This window comes from Thermobia domestica, chromosome 10 (assembly GCF_964235325.1).
Source record: "Thermobia domestica chromosome 10, izTheDome1.hap1.1, whole genome shotgun sequence".
Classification (NCBI taxonomy): Eukaryota; Metazoa; Arthropoda; class Insecta; order Zygentoma; family Lepismatidae; genus Thermobia; species Thermobia domestica.
The window spans coordinates 17,200,812-17,222,916 of NC_137463.1; the positions used below are offsets into that span (position 1 = coordinate 17,200,812).

The window sequence follows — 22,105 nt, forward strand, 5'->3', positions numbered from 1 at the left end:
TTGCAACAAAATCCACTGTGTGTTTAATGTTCCAATTTAGCGTAGTGGGCCGTCGCCAAATCCGGCCAAAATAATGGAGGAACACTGTGCTTTTTATACAGAGGGTGCAATCTTTTCTGTAGACATTCCTTTTCATATATTCCGGCATTAATAGTTGCCTGTGTATAGAAAATTCCAGATCGTAAGCCGCACGAACAAATTGCTTGACACACGAGCACTTTTGGTCCAAATTTGTCCACTGAAACACATTTGACCGAGTCATCCACATCTTCTTCTTTGACAGTCCTTCACGTAAGTTTCATCGTCCATCAAAACACATTGTCCTTCCCTGCTTACAATTTGTTCATACAATTTCCGAGCTCGTGATTGTGCACCCAATTTCTCCTTTGACGATTGTTTGGCTATTTTTTGCTTTCTGTATGTTTTCAAATTATTCCTAGTTTTAATTCTTTGAAACATTGCGATCGTAGTACCTGCCTTTTTCGCTAAATCGCGAACATTATGATGGATTTTGTTTGATTAACCTCACCACTTTCTGGTCGTTTTGGGTTACGTGCACCCTTTTTTCGCCCCGATCTCGGCAAATCTGTAAAAGTAAAATGATTACCAAATTTTTCAATAATAGCTTTCACACTTGCATGATGCACTTCACCTGTTTTGCTATCTGAATGTAGGTGACTCCTTTTTGGGAACACCATATGTGCAAAATTTTGCACTTCACTTTCCTCGGAATTCGTCCCATAGCCTCTGCAACTCCTCACACGGCATTCAACACGCTACAGCAGCTAAGTACAATTTGCCAACTAACCCGCAGACTGCGTGGACTCACTTTCGGCTGCTTGGCCCGTGCCTACCAGCGCCACCAATATTGATAGTTACTTTTCGATACAGTCCTGAGAATGACTAACAAGACAGTGCACAGCGAAATCCGTGAAATAATTAATTGTGGCAGCCCTGTCCGTATTTTCGAAGGAGGTACGAGAAAACATATCGACAGGCTCTGATTATGTTAAATGTTTCATGAATTTTAACTTCTAAAATTTCGCTACATACCGACTGGAAACCACTGGACTAGAGACTAGCAGAAGCTGATTGATGTTAAAATGTGCGTGAATAATAAATTATAAGCAGTGATTACTAAAAATAATTCATATAAAATGCAAAGAGATTTTATGATTATCCCGTAATGTTAAAAATAGATTATTTTAACTGATAGAAGATTCAAGCGAGAATTTTTCGCTTGACAATACTTTCTGTGAGAAACACACTACACTGTACTTGGGAGCAAAATTGGCATTTGGACGAGCATATGTTGCCACATGGTGAGTATTCCGCTCAAGCGTCGGTTGAGAAATATTTCTGAACATATGTTACAACGCGGCAATAATGTCCATTCCTTTCGAAACTCTCCGCTTATAACTAGCACCACGAAGATGATTGGACTTTCTATTGTTGATCTTAATCCCGTGATAGAACTTTCCTCCTCCAAACAAATTTCCACATGTTTTAAACTCTCAATTCGTTTCTAATTTTGCTCCACGTATAGTATGACTTAATGTCTATAGAACTAGGAAATACAAAGCAATTTAAACACCACCATGAATACGATAATAATCTATATTATAATTTATGAGATGTACAATCTTACTCAATAATCACTATATGAAATATCTACGGACAAAAAACAATCTAAATCTACAATCACGACACATTCATACTTAATAAAGACACAGTAACAATAATCAGAAGCTACAAATACTCTTTTGTCTAAAAGAAAAAAAAATCACACATACACTAGCACAGGAGAATTGCACAACTAAGTAGTGTCTCTTTACAATTAGAGTCACCTTATTCTGTTCATATTGTGAAGTCACCATCATAAAGACAGGCGAATTCAGTCTCCATTCAGTTTTCGTTTTCGTACTAAGAACTGAGGTCACTACAAAGCAGACTGATGGTCAGTTACAACACAGATCTACATTTTCTGTCAACAGTTACGGTTAAATTAAATTAACCTTTTTAAAAAATGCCACTATGGACGGTGAAACTCTCCCCAGCAGAAGTTCACCTGATCACTGTGATGTCGATAATAAATACAGGGCGGAAGTGTTTTTATTTTATACCATCATTCACAATTAATAATGATTATGATTACTATTGAATCTGGTGACAAAGATTTCTAAGAAATCTTCACAACACTCAGAAACGATGACTTGCCACAGGAAACGTTTTATTATATAAAGGAACACGTTCAACTTTATTTCCAGGGTCTCTCCTATCCTTTTGTACGTATGATAAAAACACATTTCTGTACATACATATATCACTGTCAGTTTCTTCAAATGGTGCAAAAAAGGGAATATTGTTCAAAACTTCATTTTTCAGTATAGAAACTCACAGCGACATTGTAAAAAAATTTTAAAATTTCTATACAATCTTAGTTAATTCAAATTTGATTATAGATACACAATCTTACATTTATAAATCGTTAATGTACATATCGTACACTCACACTATATATAAATTCTTTTATGATATTTGTAGACAATAATAATAATAATAATATTGGTAATTAGAAAAACAAACTTCGAGTGGAATGTGACAAGTTGATCATCCGCAACCATGGATGCTATTACGTCATTTCATTTGAACTGATGAAAAAAAAATCCTTGCGGCTTAAGTATGGACACGTGGACGAAATTCAATACCGACGGGAAGTTCCACGTATATGTTTTTTTCATTGGCGTATGATTTTAATATACTGTATATAGCTCGACCATACTGAATCAACTGATAATATAATAAAACATTTTCTTCTTCATTTTTTGCACTCACTCAAATCGTTGTTTAAATACTTCATATCAATTAATTTATTTACCTTTACCCTCGACACCATGCTTAAATTGCATCCTTATACTACAACACAGTATCCACATTTATTCACAGCGATTCAACAGGAGGAAAAAAAAATATTCTGGGCTTTTTTTTTTTTTTTTCATAATTCAAGTCAATCAATTTCACTGGTTGCACATAAAAACATGTAGTCAACAACAGAAGTTCTGTCCGTCCAACAATGATGAGGACGAATTTTGTTGCATATATATTTTTAGAAATTGTTCTGTACTAATAAAATGCATATTAAAGGTACAAATCTTATGATGCTGATTATACAACAGTTATTTCTACAGTACCAAGCATCACAAACTTTACGAAATAAGTCATGGATAATAAAAGCCAGTTTCATCCACAATCATACATATATGTATATATATAGAATCTGTAAAATATATATGTTATGCATAATTATATTTAATAAATTAATAAATCATTACACGAAGAGAGAAAAGTGCATAGCAATGAAGATGCAGGATCATGGGAATTTTCTTTTAGAAGAAGATTCGGAAATTGACATTTTCTGGTTCTAAAAAACCGCCCAACCCAACTGTGTTGTTCCTATCTGAAACACTATCACCACATTAACTGATGCATAAAAACCTTTGTTGCCCATTTTCCTTCTAAAATAATACTTGTTACTAGACAATAGTAAAAAAATAAAACCTTCAGTCATGTCAATAGGCATGTTTCCATGTTACATATTTCCTAAGTTTAGAGGCAAACCAATTAATTTCATAAAAATTTAATCCAATTCTTTAAACTGGTTAATTCAGACTGATGGCCAAAATACACTATGCAATCGCTACAATAGGCAGTACTATACTGTACCAACTAAACAGAATGCATGCATTTCAACAAGAGCTGCACCTGCTCTATGTTCGAGATGCAACGAAGATATTTATAAAACACAAGTATGCAATTAACACAGCACTTCTAGCAAATTTTCGGTCTGGACATTTATGATTATAACACAAAATACTGCATAATGTAATATACCCTAGAAATAATATAAAATTTTTGAATAGGAGTCTCACTGTTATTAAAGAACAAAAACTTTCAAATTTGAATAGTTTTTTTTTTTTTTTCAAGGTACTGCCAACTCACCTCATCTACTTTGTTCTATTTTACTATTAATTTCAGTTTTATGTCCCATGGTTTTGCCGGCTAGAATAAAGGAGATAGTATTAATTTGTATATCTGTTACTTAAATTCAAGGACTTAGTTAAAGACGAACAAAACATCGAAATACTCCTAAATCACTGTTCTATTTAGGACGTCTTTATTTCTTTACACGTAATCTAACTCCCATGCCTGCGCCCGAAAAGTGTCCCTGATTACCCTAGTGAGAATTAAGATTTGTATAAACATGGTTTATTACACGATCATATCGAAAAGTCCTTTCAATTTTGATTATAGTTCATTTATTTCACACAGTTTTGGTGAGATATTTCTCTTGTGCTATTTAAAGTAGTTTCCTGTAACTTCAAAGTAAGTTACATGTTGAGAATCACTCAATCGCAGCTGTTGATTTTAAATTGCTTGAGCAAAGTAAGTGATATCACATTGTGATTTCATTAGCAAAGGCACGAATTAACAGTCCAATAATCTTTCTTATTACTTACGCTTTTCTAAAGCCACGCGATACGACCATTGTCACAATTCACACGCAATGCTAACAAAATACTATGATCGTCAATTTATAAAGAATTTCATTCTTGCAACATTTTCAACTCAATGATGATCCTGCATCTGTAGACATAGAACAAAAATTTCTATTAAGTATGGTTCAATATCTCATCGATTCATCGTATCGATATCGTCCAGGATGTACCAATCAGATCCTAAAGCTCCGAAAATGATATAAAGAATCGATTCCTCATTTTAATACATAAAGTCTTTATATGACATAACTACACAGAAAATTAACATTTACACACAACCATTATTGGCAATTTCCTTGTACGTAGATACTTTTGTGCTAATTCTGTATTTATGACACGGAAGACGAAATTATAATATACTATGAACAAAAGCTATAAACTTCATATACCGTAATTAACACATAATTGAAAGAATAACAAGTGATCATTATGCAGCACATATTATATATATATCCGGTTTGTACTTTAACTATAGATTCCTAGTTTTACTATAGTATCGTCGAAATGACTGACTTCTATAAACAAGCGACAATCATTACTCAAAGAAACTCAAAAAGTTATAATAAACAAAGCACAACTCAATTCACTGGGTGCATTTCGTCTTAAAACTACCTTGAAAGGAGTACACAAAGAGTTGCTCAAATAATAACTGTAAAAACAATTGATTCCGTATTTCCTCAGTTTATGTACCGCAGTTTACTAGATTCTAGCAATTTCAGTCTATTACTTCGTACTGTGACTTTTCTTTTCATCAAAGATTCTGAGGGGGAAAAAAAACTAAGTTTCACGTTCCACGGTTATGCCGGCTAGGCTAAAGGAGACTATGAGGATGAGAAATGAATGAAATGGTGGAATGAAGTAAGTCGGAGGAAATTGGAGAACTCCGCAGAAACCCACGCACACGGTGTTTGTCCACTACAAAGTTTGCTTGACGCGAGCTGGGATCGAACCAGGACTCCAAGCACCAGAGGTGAACGCTCTACCACTGAGCCACCGCGGCCCGGCCCCTACAAGGATTCTTATTAGGATTCATTAATTCAACAGATCATCAATAATTCTGTTTAAAAGCGCGTAGCTTTAACTTTCATCGCAAATACGCTACTAAAAAATTTGCATTATTGACTAAAATTGAAGACACAAAGCAGAAGCAGATGATTTGGTGCTGCAGGAAGTTTATGCTTAAAACAACTTGATCTAACCTAATCATGCATAAAAACTATAGTTAAAAAGGTTTTCACATAATGTAAAACCAACACACAATACGCTCTAGGGAATTTTGCACGAGTTAACGGTTAAGACTACTTACTATTCATACGTAAGTCCAATTAATCCTGGGGTGTATTTTATTAAAGAAGTTACTGATAAATATCTATCTACATAATTTTGACTCATAATTTAATACTACTGTATATTATTGAGGTTATTCTCTTTGTTCTATTGAGCTCCTTCGTGGCTAAGCGGTTAGCATGCGTACTTTTGTCGTGGGAGATCCGGGTTCGATTCCCGGCGGGAGCTCATGTGGTTTGGATTCCACGTCAATCAGTAGGCCCACGTCTCATATAGCCTCGCTGCTGAACGGGACGTTAAACTCAAAATCAACCCTATTTGTTCTAAGCGAGCACCGGGTACAAATCCCGTTGGAATGGCTGTCTCTGATTGAATCTTCCTTGAAATAGTTTCTACCTCACAACGCTTTGGTACTGAAAAGAGACCACATCACTCACTACAACAATTAATTCACCCATCCATTTGTTCTAAAGCATTTAAAACAACTATGCAATGAATTGCCAATAACTTCTGAATGTTATAATAATTACATATTTTCATTTTGCTGTTGAAATCACATCTCAACACGAAGAAAGAAAAAAAAAACTAATATGTAAGATTCTCTAATCCACAACAAACCGTGCATAAATAATGGAGATAATTTTTAATACGGAATACTGTTTGAAAACTAATGCTATTTTCTGAAAAAACATACTCCCTTGTCATCTTTGTGTACACATTTCAACTAACTCTTATATTATTGTGACATAACGTAAAATATAGTAAAAATGCATACATACACTAACGATCACTTTTACTAGTATAAATGCAGTTTTGGCTCCAAATGACGAAAAGTAATTATGTGCATGCAACTGTATATTAATAATACTATTTAGTTATAATTCCTGAATAAAAATACACCAATGATTTTGTACACTCAAAGAGTAGCAAAACTGCTTTGTAGTGACTCTCGTTAAACTTCCCCGAAAATCTGAAAGCCATTACACAAAGATGAAACTTCATTATACCACCATTAGAAATATTATCTACTTGCCATGCTATACTGAGAGAGAAGTAAGTAAACCCCTGTACTAGTGAAATTATTATATCTCAGTAATGATTACAATTCGCAGACTGACTTCACCTTTGAAACAAGTATTTATCAAGTCGTGCTTAATTTTCACTGGTCTAAAACTTTTTTCCTTTTTTTGTATAAAATTTAGTATTATCAGTATAGTAACGAAACTATGATAAAATTAAGTAAATTACATATCCCACACAACGATGAATTATGTAACAAGAGATGGTAGTAACTAACATAAGTCATACCGTTTTGAAAGAGAATAAAAGACTGACAACTCTAATTTCTAAGCAAGCATTTCGCTTTCCTCAAATATTTTATTTGTATTCTTCTGTGACACTACAGTACAAAATAAATAACTTGTATAACTATATAATATGGATTTTTTATTCAAACAGTTTAAAAAACGCAGTCAATATAGCATATTAATTCAATGAAATTGGTCTATTTGGGTACGTTAACATTTGCACACAGCTCTTCTGTAATACTGTCAAGATTCAGACTATATGCCGTACATGAAAATAATACTCATTTCATTCGCTAAAGGCTTCATCCTATACGAAGAGGTGAGAAAATCAAACCGTCTTGCGCGTTAATTGTCGGAATTTCATTCTAGAATTAACCAGCTAATCAAATATATGAAAATCATTATCGTTGTTATTAAGATCTCTTCACAGAATAAACGCAAAATACTCGTCCTGAAGGGAACACAAATATGTATCGTCAATTCTGCATTAATTATGTGCACATCGCGCTTGTTAATACCCGTTTCATCTTTGTGCAATGCCCACAATATATTACAAACATTCATAACACACAGTTCTTGTTTGAACCTGAGATCAAACAGTTTGCAGTTGTACATAACAGAACCAACATATCACAATCTCTGTCTACAATATTTGTGGCTCCAAACATTTGTACCACGTAATAATTATAAAATGAAAATAAAATGATTTTTTTTTTTAAATATAAAAGTTAACATACATATCGTTAGTTTTTCGAATAACATTTCGTTTATAATTTCGAGCAACATTACGACTTCCTTTTACTTGAAAAAAAGCTTTCAGCTAACTTCCACGAAGGTTAAAGAGTCCTATCTTCCGCTTTACTGTTCGTGAACACAATTGTGAATACTGAGCAGAATTTTCTTTTCTTCACTTAAGTAGATTACATACATACATTCACATACATACCTGCGTCAAACAAACAAAAATATTAATAAACTACTTCAGATTTGTTAGGAATTATTCGTTACAAATCGACGCTAATAAGTTAAATATAAGTGATACGTACAACTGAACATAAATAATAGTACAAAAGATACAATGAAAATAATCTATAATCAAGTAAAAAAAATCCCCCCCTCCCGCTTAGTTTTTACTTCAAATTTTACTCGACTCAACTTACACGGCTACAATTGGTAACATGGACACTAAATCTGTTTTATAACTCTTTTCTTCAAACGAATCAATACAATACTTTTTTCGTCCTTTCTCATTACTCAATATTATAATACGCTTCCATACCGCGCCTGTTTCATTACACTTACGCCTTTTTATCCATCAAGTAACATCCAATAAATAACACAACCATTTAATACCATAATCTTTTAAAAGGCAAAAGAAAAGAATACAAAAGATAACATTTGAGATTTGATTGTGCTTCGGGTAAGGAACTAATTTTTGAATTTTTATAATAATCACTGATATTACACACAATAAGGAACTAAAAGAGACATTCCATGTCTGTTCAGAGATAACTGCAGACACGCGGATACGAAACCAATAGTAATAATGAAATATTTACAAGAAATCCACAATTATTTCCTTACATATTCTTAGCTCTTTAAGTCTTGTTTGTACAAATCATCTATATGTATATAGATAATTTTTAATTAAAAAAACACATGAAGTTTACATGAAACGCTCTAGGTACACATGTATAGAATGAGATAAAAAGACAATTGATTGTGTTCCTAATACCGTATCAGGCTCATGTTAATAAACTTTGCACAAGTCAACATTAAACCTTTACAATATCATTTTAACATATCGCTGCCTGCATATGACATTTTGCACATACCACAGTATGAGATCACACATGCAAAGAGAGATCAAATTTCTCTTTGCATATTTATGGCAGTATAAGTCAACCATCTAGCAACTTCAATATATATAAAGTCTCTCGCGAGATATTTATCGTATATTATTTCTTTTAAAGTTCGTAGTATTTCCACCGATTATTATTAGTGATGTGGAAATATGTCACTGTGCACTCACATATGACCAAGAAACACTACTACTTGACAGCAGATTCCAACACACACTGAATGAGATTCCACCAATTTTTAATTGGCATTTTTTTAAATAAAAAGTCACCGAAAGAGGAGATACGTAGAAATCCCGCTTTGGCAACAAGTTTCTCGTAGCAATACGTACGAAATATATATATCTATTTATTTATATATATATATATTTATGTGTATATATATATTAATTCATGTACTGTATAAGTTGTTCTGTATATCTTAATTTTTTGGACTAGATACCATATACATATATATTTATTATAAACTTTTTTTCTTTTTCTTCTAGTATGAGTATTAATTCTCCAAAAAGAGAATTGAAAAGAATTTTATGTCAACAATTTTTCATACTTGTGGCAAAGAACATATGTGCATTTTATTGTTCACGCTGAAAAAAAAAAAAAAAAAAAAAAAAAAAAAAAAAAAAAAAGTTTAATAAAATTGAAATGCTAGTTACGTCAATGATAAGCTTATTCAAATTTTATCCAATTATTATGCAGCGAATTATAAGTAACCAAATACAGAAAAATCAATCAAACATCACTTTTCCTAGTAGAGCACTAAAACTTCTCGCAATTATATACCTCACGAGTATAGAACGAATTTTACTCATTGTTACTTTAGACACAATTCTAACATTGATTTCATTCTTAAACTTAGGAGTGAACGATGAACTGTATTATTATTATTCATGCTTTCATGCCTGTTTCGAATTCTAAATTGTAATTCATGTGCTGGTAAGTTGTATCCATACCTACGAAATGCACTACTAGTTCTTTACCAAAGTACTGAATAAATATACCTCTTTTTAAATTTAATTTTTTATAGTTTCAATAGACATATAATAATACATATAAAAATTACAAGTCTCAACTATTTTTAGATTTTTTCACTTTATTTTTTTAGCCTGAACTGAAAACCAATTAGGAACTTACAATTTATTTTCGTATGTCCGGAAAGAATAATATTCGATGTGGTATGTCATGTGATGCATTGCACTTTTCTTCTTGTATACATTGGCACTGTTGTAAGTGGTGGGTAATTAAAATAAAACCAGTAATTAATAGAATCATTACTGATGAAAGTCATTGATAGGCATCATATGACATAACCCGAAACGAGAATAAAGAATACTGTAAATGATTTACGATCGGGACTTCCTAAGTATTACGTTCAGCAGGATGGACAAAAGGTACTCTGCATTTGCATTTTACTTCTTTCTGATATGGTTAAGTATTTGTTCCTTTATTGCTTTCCTGATGTAAAAAGATTGACGATCGAAAGATGATTAAAAAAAAAAAAAAAAGTGTATAGTACACTTCTGAAGGTTAAAACATTGGACCCAGTATGCGGCCTGGAATACTATAGAGAACATATAAATTAAAAGCTATGAACAAATCTTCGTTAATTTATCTCCTCCTGGCATCTCTTTGCTGCGTGCATTGCGAACTCGGCCAGAGGATTGGAAATGGTTTCTTCTCGCACTGTGGACTCTGCGCAGGTGCTACTACGTCTACTTGTACCAGGTCGATTGAAGCCATCAGTTCCTGAGTTCGAGGACTCATCGTAACCGGAATCCGACGAAGAATCACTGTAAGTCTTTGTCAGCTTTTCCGAAGAAGTTGAACTTGTTGCACTATTTGGTATCCGTGAGCGAGGTGGCGCTGGTTTTCTACAACCACGACAAGGTTTTAAAAACCGTGGATCGAGAATTACTTCACCGTGAGGTCCTTTGAAGACTGTGCCACAGCATACCTTCTCTCTAAAAATAAAGGGAGAAGTTCATGTTAACCACAAAATACAATTGCCAGAAGGAAATTGAGTGTAATGTTTACAACTTATATATATAAATAAGAACCACCCTAATAAATATATATATGGGGAAAAATAAATTTAGGAATTTCCTTGCACGAGCCTCATAAAATGGTTCCATATGGTACTAAATTAAGCCATGAGAAAAATTAGATCCATTGAATAATATTAAATGGTGCCTCAAGCGACCTAAAGTTTTGAATTCGTTTACAACAAATAGTATATGGGGAAAATCTAGAATAAACCCTTGTAATTTAGGAATAGCTTAAGGGAATGGGAAGATACCCTGGATAATGGAACTAGAGGAAGAGACCAACCTAATCTTGTATAGCATTATCATGGCGGCTATCTTGAATTCAGGTCAAAATTTTCAAATAGGAAGAGGGTCATATGAAATATCGTTTTGAGGTAGCGTTTTCCCAGAAGCACAAATCTGGCATTATTTTTACGCTACCTATAATTATGCAAGAGTTATTACGTGTGAAAAACGAAATGCTTCGATGTAACGTTATTTTATTGTAGTTATGGACCACAGATTTGTAAGAATTTTGGAAGTATTTTACATAAATTGGAAACAAACTACTAGAGAAAGTTAAATCTTTGTTTCCCCATGAACTACAAATAAGGTTTCCCATCAGGATGATTCATAGACCATTATGAGGAAAAAGAAAAATTATAACTTGGAAGAAATTGAAATATCCCTTATTTATGTAGTAGCTTTATGGTAAGTTTTCAATCTTATTTGCTACACAGTTCACTTTTGTCACATCGAGGAAAAGATTATCTATGGGCATTCACTTTATGCAAAAGAATCTGTTTATGCTCCTCATTTTTCGCAAGAACGTTGTTGTAATCTTTTATTAGTTTCACTCGCCTCCGTTCCCAAACCGTACCGAAACCGGTTCTTGGAACACCCCTACTCGGAATGACATGGGTAAGAGAAAGTGAGTGAAAATACCACAACCGCGACCAGGCAAACCAAACAAGTTGTCTCACCAAGACCAGTATGACTCAGACGCGTAGTGAAAGTACATCGGTAAAAGTCGCTGGACACCGTAGTCATCGAATTTCGGTCTGCATCTGGGACTGCCGATATATGTACCATTTCTCACGAGGCATTTGAACTGAGATTCAATAGGCAACGTGTTATTCATGAGCCCAGGATCAGACAAGTAAACGAACGCCGCTGATTACTGGTGCAAAATATGGAGCAAGTGGATAGTGGAAGACCATCATTTGGAGTGACTGATCACGCTACATTTGTGGCAATCCGATAGACGTGTGTGGACATGACGCATGTCAGGTAAGTGCTGTTTACCATAGTGCTTTGTTAATATTGTGAAATTTTGTCGGTGGAGGAACCATAATCTGAAAATGTTTCCCATGTTTTGGACTGGAACCCCGGGGTTGGTGTCTCGAACAATGAATGCTTATGCATATCAACCAATACTACACAATTCTGTGCTACCAATTCTTTAGCAACTGTTCGGTAGTGGGCCATTTGTGTTTCAACATGTCAATGCAGCATTCATACAGCATATATCATCACAGAACAGTTTGAGGGGAAGGTCTGGTCCAAAGCCTCGAGCACAATTCTATTTAACGCGTTTTGGATTAGCTGGGAGACTGGTTGAATGCTCGACAACCTCCCGGTCCACCATTTTTGCAGGACGAATGAAGGCCAATACCTGCCAAAGTTTACCGCAATCTTACGAGAAGTCATCCTAAAAGGGTTGAGGTTGTTACCACGGCGAATGGCGTACATACGTCATACTAACTCCTTAAGAGCGCTGTGTTTGTTATTAACGGCAATGTAGTGTATCTTTAGTACATACTTTATTAATAATTTCCAAATTTAGTTGTTCGAGTTTGGTTCGCCTTAGAATTTTCGCGATTACTGCGTGAGATTTGAGTTTGATTTCCGATGAAAGTACAGAAGTTCTGGTTCCTTTATAAGCTCTATAACCGCGTTTCAAAAGAAAAGCATCCATTCACGTAATTTAGAAAAAATGTGAAAATGTACACAAAAACAAACAAGTCTTGTAGAAAATGTGAAATAATAATAATACTAGTAATAGTGCTGAACGGAAATTTCTACTGTATTCTGAGCTGCAATGAAGTAAATAAAACGAAGTACCTAATGACGCAGCTCTTTGAGTACTCGGAAAAATGGAAGAATTTCACACTGTGGACGAAGTACACTTTACTTTTATTTTTTTCTTGTAAGTAGAAGGAAACTCACCGACAATCTAATTTTTCTAGCAACGTTGTTTCCTTAACGAACTTGTAGTGATGAAGATGAGAAACAGAACGCGTTTACTGTCACAAGTGCTATTATTACCTGTGGGCGCTTAGATAGATACATTTACGGGATTTGATTACGTACTTCAAGAAATAAATAATCTCATAAAAACTTGGTAACGGTTGAGGAAATACCATGTATTCTTAGTATTATTCTTCGGCATTTGAGACTGACCAAGAAGTACTTACCTCTTCCAGAAAGTCATATCCAAAAAGCTGCTTACTGTAGGCGAAAGAGAGAGCCTTCTCTTGCCAATGCGCTCACGCTCCTTCTCCCGATGAGGTGACTTAGGTTTAATTCTTTTCTCAACCGAATGCTCTACAGGACTTGTTTCATCCACTGTCTCACTAGGAGTGGGACTTGGGGCAAGACTAGAGGGAATACTAATCCCACTCTGATCCGACATAAAATCTTCTCCTGAAAGACATATTGTGGAAGATCAGCAACAAAAACATATCAAAAACAGAGTGCAGAGTAAATATTTCTTACTTATTGAGGTAAGTTAAGCACCTCTTACAACTAAAGGATTTTACTTCTTTCTTGTGTGCTCGCTCAGTTCATGTAATCACTTATTATTCAAAGACCCAATATCGACAAGTAAACATTTCAATAATTTTTGATACACTACACACTTCGTATTGCTCTGTATGTCCTTTATTGTGTTAAGTCCTAACAATAACAAATTTAATACATGCACCACGAAAATGAATAATTCACTTAAGCTAGAAAGACACAATTACAAGACAATACTCATAACACACCTGAATAAGTGTGTTTAAAGAACTGTATATATATTTCATAGTTGGGCAAGTTGATCTTTGGTTGGTTCCAAATTTCATGGAAACAAAAGAGTTCAGTAGTACTGATTCAACTTGCCGAATACTAAGTTTGAAAGACATTGACTGTCTTGATGTTACATAGCATACTACCAAACAATACGCACAGAATTGAGTTGGCTCGACGAAGAAGGTTCTGTTTAAGCGTTCGAGTAAGGAAATTATTTTCTGTTGAAAGTTCTGCAGTCTGTGACAAGTGGACATCAGATGATGAAATGACAAACAAATACAATGGATAGAGCAAGAAATCCTGCGTACCGGTAACCTACTAATTTTTTACGAGTGACTAATGACACATGCGGTCTTGTATTGTTTTGGCCCTCGGGTCCGTTCATTTAAGATCGACCAATCAGGTTGCTGATACAATTTCCGGACAACCTGATATTTCGATTATTTACATGCCTCGAAGTATTTTTACTATCAGCTTTCCCGCCATGGATCTGTATTTATATTCATGTTAGGTTCTAGATCGTGTACCAAATATAAAGCTTATTCTATGGATTTTTGGGCAATTTATGACTTTTATCTGCCTTATTCTTCAGACAGTACAATTTACGTCAAATGAAATCCATTACATTTTAAGATGTACATACTCACATAACTGTCTTAATTCCTAAGTTAAAAAGAAATTTTGCAGGTAAGTATCTACTCCTGTTGAAACTGAGTGTTATTCATTTACCTGTGATGTCGTCACTCAGTGCTCCGGGACTCTGCTCACGAGCAGATCTATCTACTTTCACATACGTGTGTTTCTTTTTAATTTTCTCAACCTTCTGACCATCTTTCAATTTCATTTTTTTCTTATTTTTTGATTTGAATTTTGTGAGAGATTTAGTTCCTGGTCCAGCACGAGCGTCCACCACCTGAAATAACAACATTTGCATGAAGGACGGCTAAAATAACCCACACACAATAATGTGAAAAGTTTTGTAATTGATATTATTAATATAAATCATTAAAACAAATTATCATCAAACGAATACTTCACAACGACTTTCCTATTTGTTTTCCCTATTTCTTCCCCTCCTTACCTCATGAATATTGAAGCAAAGGTTTAGTGTTGTATGACGTTATTTTACCATTTTCTGGAAAGCACTTATTAATGACCATGTCTTCTTCAGAACACACACACATATATATATTATGAGTATCGGTGTTCTAAAAATGACGCCCACGAACAACAGTACACTATTCTTCAGGTCACAATAAAGCAAAAATGCTACACAGTGGTATATCTTCCAGAGCCTCTTTCAGTCACTATGAGGAATCAAAAGTTTCACTATGTGACAACTTCGCAGATTAACTTGAAACCATTAGCATTGCTCTACGAATTTATGACGTACTTACATCGATTGTTACGTAATATGTGGTGCTAGTGTCAACCTTGATCGATTTTTAACTGTTATGTGGTAAAAAAAATCAATATAATTAGATTGGTAGTTGTACCCTATGATTCTTTATATGCACCGTTGCCATATATCTATCTATCTATCTATATATTGCAATTCGCGCCTCCAGAAGAAGACTCGAAAGGTATACAATTAATTTTTTGCTTTGATTTGTAGAATAATGTTCTGTAGTCCATGGGCGAAATTTTAGAACATCCGATAATATATTTTACACATATATACAAAACATATTGAAAAAAATATCTATAGAGTAGTAAACGCCATACCTTCAGCTAGACATATATCATCCATCAATCTATATATTTGGTAACTGAGTGCATGGATAATGGACTTAGCTCCCACAAAACCATAAAAGAAACTTTGAAATCGAAGGAACGGAGAAAAAATAAAATACGGAATTAGCTATGAGTTGTCTAGGTGGATTCCACGTCGAAATATAGGGAAATCTATTTAGAATGTGACTCTGCATTCTACAATGGAACCCACTTGAACGCTTCACAAATTCTTCTCTGCGTTTCGCATCTCAACATTTTCTATTTAATATTTCTTTTCTCTACTTCCTGCTTGATAACGTTTTAGCAAAACTGCAAGTCTATATTTTAAGTGTACTTTTTGGTATATGATTATATGGGTTTATATTACAGGATAATGGCAGTTAATTTTTAATAAACTGTTGGAAGCCTTGTACACTCATGTCCAAAATGATTTTCGCATATCTATAACTGTCTTCTTGTATGAATATAATTTGATAATGATTTTGCAGATACTTTTAATACTGATAGTATGTGTATAAACGGGAAATGTATATTTGTGGTAAATTTCATAGGAAAAGAATTATAAATACGAAAATTAGAATGAGTAAAATAAAATGTTGCTAAATGGACAAGAAAGTTTTATTTTCGTTTTATTGTTCTTATTTACTGCTCTTTTGACATGAAATTTGCCACTTAAATATCTTTGTCGATTATATACATAATAGCATTATAAGAAATAGCGGGCGAATTCGTTATCAAATTATATTCCTACAACAACATATTTATAGACATGCGACAATAATTTTGGACATGAGTGTACATATTAAACTATTAATTTATTTCTTTCTTCTGAATAAATAACCGCTTCACGACCCTTTCCTGAAAATATCCGGTCGATAAATGAAGGTGTCAAAATCTTCAGTGAGGGAGCTTGAATGCTTTCCTTGTTACATCAAGAGAGGCTGATCTGTATATGTTCCGTACCTCATGTAAACAAATACAGGTGGTGATTGTTTCATTTTATTGGTTAAAGAGCCTTGGAACATCCACGCGGCATGAGAAAATAATCCATTGTCAAGTAAGCTGTTTCAATGGTTTTGTTGCTTATAATGCTTAATATCAGAAATACAATTCCCTTACAATTAAATAACAAAACACTGTATCTAAGAACTAAATTAAATTAATGCAATAAAAGATAATATGTATGCGTAGAAAGTGGCTTTGACCCACCTTACGCGCAAATCGCGGTTTACAATATGGCCTGGTGCGTGGAATATGTAAAATATTGACAGGGCACAAGCCCGTGCTTCTCGAAAAAAAGCGCTGACCAATTGCCAATCATCCGATGACTGGCGGAGTAATAACATTCTGGAATGTTTACAACAGGATCAGTAGGTTCGTGCAATGAACTTTAGTGGTATACCCCTATATCCCTTGAACGAGGTAGATATAAGAAAAGTGAGGAGAGAAAAGGTACCTTCCATTTCAATTCATTTTTTTTTTTTTTTTTTTTTTTTTTTGCAACTAGACATGTTTAACGGAGCCATGTTTTTGTTTAGTCGGAAAAAAAAAATTCACGCCAAGTAATGGGCGATCAAAGACATGAAGTACAGTTTATGAATTGTAAAGAACATGGAAAATTGTCAACTTCGGAGCCCCACCATTCAGCTGTGGAGACAGGTAGGTAGTTATAATTCTGTTGAGGTATGTACACAGGGATATAAATAAACTATATTTTATTAAAGTTTGGTTTGCGCACGCGTACCTTTTTGTATATAAATTAACAAATGGACGTCAGTGTATATGAAAAGTCGAGGTTTGCGATTTTTTTATTGAGCACTTACGGTTCGAATTTTAAAATTCTGTCTTCACGGTTGACAAGACCTAGTTCCCCACTTTACAAAAAAATATCGCTTGTGTGTGCAACCGTTTTGTCGCGAAAAATTCGAGTAATTGTAAAATTTTCAAAAATCGCCATTTTTGGGTGCCATTTTCTTGAAAACACCATACTTTAAAATTCTGAAATTCTGAGTAAAGTGGTTCAACTTTACTTTAATAAACAGACCAAATAGCATTCTTGACCAATGCTTCGTGAATTAATTACAGCCTTTTGAAGTTTGCCAAGTTTCGTTAACTTCACTGTCACAGTTGGCAACGCTGGAAACAATAAAAGTGCAACAATTTGATATTAGTGGTTCACATTCATTAAATAACGAATAAAAATTCTTTTCCTGGTTGTTTTTTATTATTTTGATCAAAAAGACATTCTGAAATAGCAAAATGAACCTCCCCCTACTCCTATCTTTTCTTAAACCGAAGTAATGTGACGTGGAAATTACGATTACGAAACACAAATTTTAAGTTTACTTGAAACGGCTATCCAATAAATTCTGATTATCTAAAAACTGCCTGAACTATAACCTCAGTGATGATTTGGAATGCTCCAGACAATGTTCCAATAAGTCTGATGTCATTACAGTGATCGACAGAAGTTAAAAATCGAAACATTTTCTTACGCGTTCCATCAAAGAAATTCAAGAACTGTTTAAACAGAACAATCCCAGCATAAGAATGGGTCACTCAAAATTTTACAGCATTCGACCAAAGTGGGTCAACTCGCAACCTGTGAGAGAGGTGTGTGTATGTTTTGTGCAAATTTTAAGTTACCTGCTACTGCGTTGCAACAAATCAAGTAACCTATCTTAATTAGTAGTATGATCCGTAAAAAGTGGCAGTTGTTTTCAAGAATGTGGTGAATGTCCTGGAGTGGAAGGAGTAAGTGTGGGGTTTAATTATTGATTCTGATAAAAATGGAAGTGTTACGTATGCCATATGGAAAAATAATGATCTCGTTAAAAAAGCCACCTTCTGTTTTCGTATCGCACGTTGTTGGTTTAACTGTAAAATTGTAATTCATGACTACATCAAGAAAATAAAAAGAGAATTAATTGCTACCGTAAAGCATCGTGTAAAATTTCAAGATACAAATTCTATTTTACTGCATGTAGACTTTGCTGAAAACTGGACTTACTCAGCCAAGTGAAGTTCAGAGTTACCACTGGAAAAACGAGCAAATCTCCATCTTTACGACAGTGGTATATTATGAAACAAATGACAATTTTGCTGTAACAAGCAGTGACAAAACACACGATCCGACTCATGTACTCATAACCATAGAAAAGATTCTAAAAAATACTCGAAGAAAAGCGAAAATATAGGTTATAGAAGAAGGTTCGAATATGTGAAGACGAGTGCCTAAGTGCCTATGATTTTCCAAACTGCGTCGGTGATTTCTGATGGTTGTTCATCCCACTTTAACAATCGCTTTTACATGCCCAAAATACAGATAGGTCTAATAAAGCAGTGGATTTTCAGTGAAACCGGCCATGGCAAGGGTCTCTGCGACGGTATTGAGGGGGGTAAAGAATGTGCCAACGCGGCATAACCTTAGACATAATATTAGAACTGCAGAAGAATTCGTGAGAATAGTGCAAGTACAAACTCCGGATGTCTGGTATTCAACGAAGGCACCTTTGGCTTTCGGAAAATGGAGAACTTTTTATGGCAGTAACGGGTAACCATGAACTAACTTTATGCTTCCTCCAAAATCGAGCTTCTGCAATTCAAAGTGTAGATTTAACGTCATCAAAAAGAAATTTTTCTTACATGCATATATGATAACCAGTGTTGGGTAGCAGAAATATGAATAAATCATGAGTTACGTGAAGTTGAAGAGCTGTTTATGCTTCCACATGGATCTTCAACAGGGTACACAGGTTTGCAGAAGAGCATAAGAGAAGTGAAAATAAGTGTTCTGTGACTATCGAGTTTTGAGTGCACCAAACACCTATTTGAGCACCTGCACGGTTACATGCTATTAGCGAAGAAGACACTAAGGAAGCAAATGATTGCTACAGTGCCTAAAAAATCAATGAAACTATTTCCGAAGACCATTTTAAGTAAGTAAACTTAAAATGTGTGTGTTTCGTAATCGTAATTTCCATGCCAGATTACTTCGGTTTAAGCAAACAGAGTATAGGGGAGGTTCATTTTGCTATTTCAGTGTCTTTTTGATTAAAATAATAAAAAGCAACCAGGAAAAAACTTTTATTCGTCATTTAATGAATGTGAACCACTAACATCAAATTGTCGCACTTTTATTGTTTCCAGTGTTGCCAACTGTGACATTTAAGTTAATGAAACTTCGCTAACTTCAAAAGACTATAGTTAATTCATGAAGCATTAGTCGAGAATGCTATTTGGTGTGCTTATTATTCATGTTAAGTTGAACCATCTGACAAAATTTCAGAATTTTAAAATATGGTGTTTTCGAGAAAATGGCGAGTTTTGAAAATTTGACAATTTATTTTTTTTCTTTTTTTCTTCGAGGAAGCGGTTGCACACAGAAACGATACAATTTTTTTTTTTCGGAAAGCGGGTAACTAGGTCTTACCAACCGTAAAAACAGAATTTTAAAATTCGAACCGGAAGTGCTCGAAAATAAAAATCGCTCGACTTTTCAGATAAATTGACATTAATTTGTTAATTTATGTACAAAAAGCTACGCATGCGCAAACCAAACTATAATAAAATATAGTTTATTTATATTCCTATGAACGCTCATGTCCAAAATGATTGTCGCATATCCATAACTGTCTTCTTGTAAGAATAAAATTTGATGATGATTTTGCAAGGTACTTTTAATACTGATAGTATGTGTATAATCGGGAAATGCATATTTGTGGTAAATTTCATTAGAAAAAGAATTATAAATACGAAAGAGAGTGAGTAAAACAAAATATTGCTAAATGGGCAAGAAAATTTTATTTTCGTTTTATTATTCTTGTTTACTGCTCTTTTGACATGAAATTTGCCACATATATGTTTTTGCCGATTATACACATGCTAACATTATAAAAAAATACCGGAAGAATTCGCTATCAAATTATATTCCTTCAACAATATATTTATAGATATGCGAGAATAATTTTGGACATGACTAAATGCATACCACAACAAGAATTACAACTCTACCTGTCTCCATAGCTGAGTGGTGGGGCTCTTAAGTTGAACATTTTCCGTCTTCAATAATTCATAAATTGTACTCTTTGATGGCCTATATTTGGCGGGAATTTTTTTTCGAGAAAACAAACAAAAAAAAAATTCTTTAAAAACATGTCTAGTTGCTATAAAAAAAGTTTCAACAATATCTGAGATGGTGTTGATACTTTTTTTTTTTTTTTTTTGCCTGTATTGAAAGGATGGCACCAAAAATAAATTTAATCTATAGTTTTGCATGATTTAGTATGATTGACAGTCATTATAAAAACATTGCATAAATGCGACATTAACTTTCTATAATTATATGAAGAGGCATAAACTAATCCAGAGGCAATCAGAGACTACCAAACTACATTGAGATGTCTAGATTCACTGAAAACTGGGCTGTACTTAAAGAAATAATGATTCAACACTTCATTCTGAATGATAGTACTGTATTCCACATAAAATGTACCTTCCAGACTGCTATTGAAGGATTGTACTGTAGAAGAAAATACCTGTGATCCAGTCCGTTTTCTTTGTACTCGTGTTAAAACACGAATCAACCAACTACACCCCTTTAATTTTCGTTAACAAATAACAGCCAGTGCCTACTTACATGGCGCCAATTACGCTCACTGCCAGCTGGAAGCTTTTTCCATCTCTTAACAAGCAACACACAGGCGTTGCAGATTTCTCCTGTTCTTCTTTCATGAAGCTGGAAGCAATCAATGAAATCATCTTCGTACTTCTTACTGTCCGTAAATCTTGAACTGTAAAATACGAACAATTCACATTATTATTCAGCAGTGAATACTACTCTAATTCCATGCACGCATTTCTTTAAAAGAACTAATTTAAACTATATAGCGTACTTTATCTAAGCCAATAGTTTATACATGACCAATTTATAGTGAACTCAAGGCCTCGACAAAACAACAACAACTTGGAGGCCATGCAAATTAAAGAACATCGTATTAAACAAATGTTAAAACAAAGAAGTTTAATGCGCAATGGGAGGGGGAAACAAGAGCATTTATTTTTATGGGAACAATTCGATCTGTTCCCCCCCCCCCCAAATAAATTTTTACTTGAGGTAGGCCGCCATTTGACCAAGAGCATTCACTATAAATGTCATTGACAAATTGATTCAGGATATCAAATAATAATATTTTTTTTTTCTAAAATGTGCATCGTTTCTCAATAATGTAAAAATAACCTGTGAGGATGATAATTACGTCAAT

At 34.0% G+C, this 22,105-nt stretch overlaps 1 protein-coding gene across 2 annotated transcripts in view; it reads right to left on the minus strand.

Annotated features, from left to right (window-relative positions):
* Positions 1-1,599: 1,599 nt before the first annotated feature.
* The window catches only part of LOC145662327 (SIN3-HDAC complex-associated factor), a 65,816-nt gene continuing 45,310 nt past the window's right edge, over positions 1,600-22,105 (minus strand). For both annotated transcript variants that reach the window (XM_081727791.1, XM_081727790.1), the window contains exons 3-6: positions 21,481-21,634; positions 14,838-15,021; positions 13,511-13,739; positions 1,600-10,970 (exon numbers count right to left, since the gene is read on the minus strand). In XM_081727791.1, coding sequence (XP_081583917.1) covers positions 10,613-10,970; positions 13,511-13,739; positions 14,838-15,021; positions 21,481-21,634 — 925 coding nt within the window. In that variant the 3' untranslated portion in view covers positions 1,600-10,612. The remainder of the gene's footprint in view (positions 10,971-13,510; positions 13,740-14,837; positions 15,022-21,480; positions 21,635-22,105) is intronic.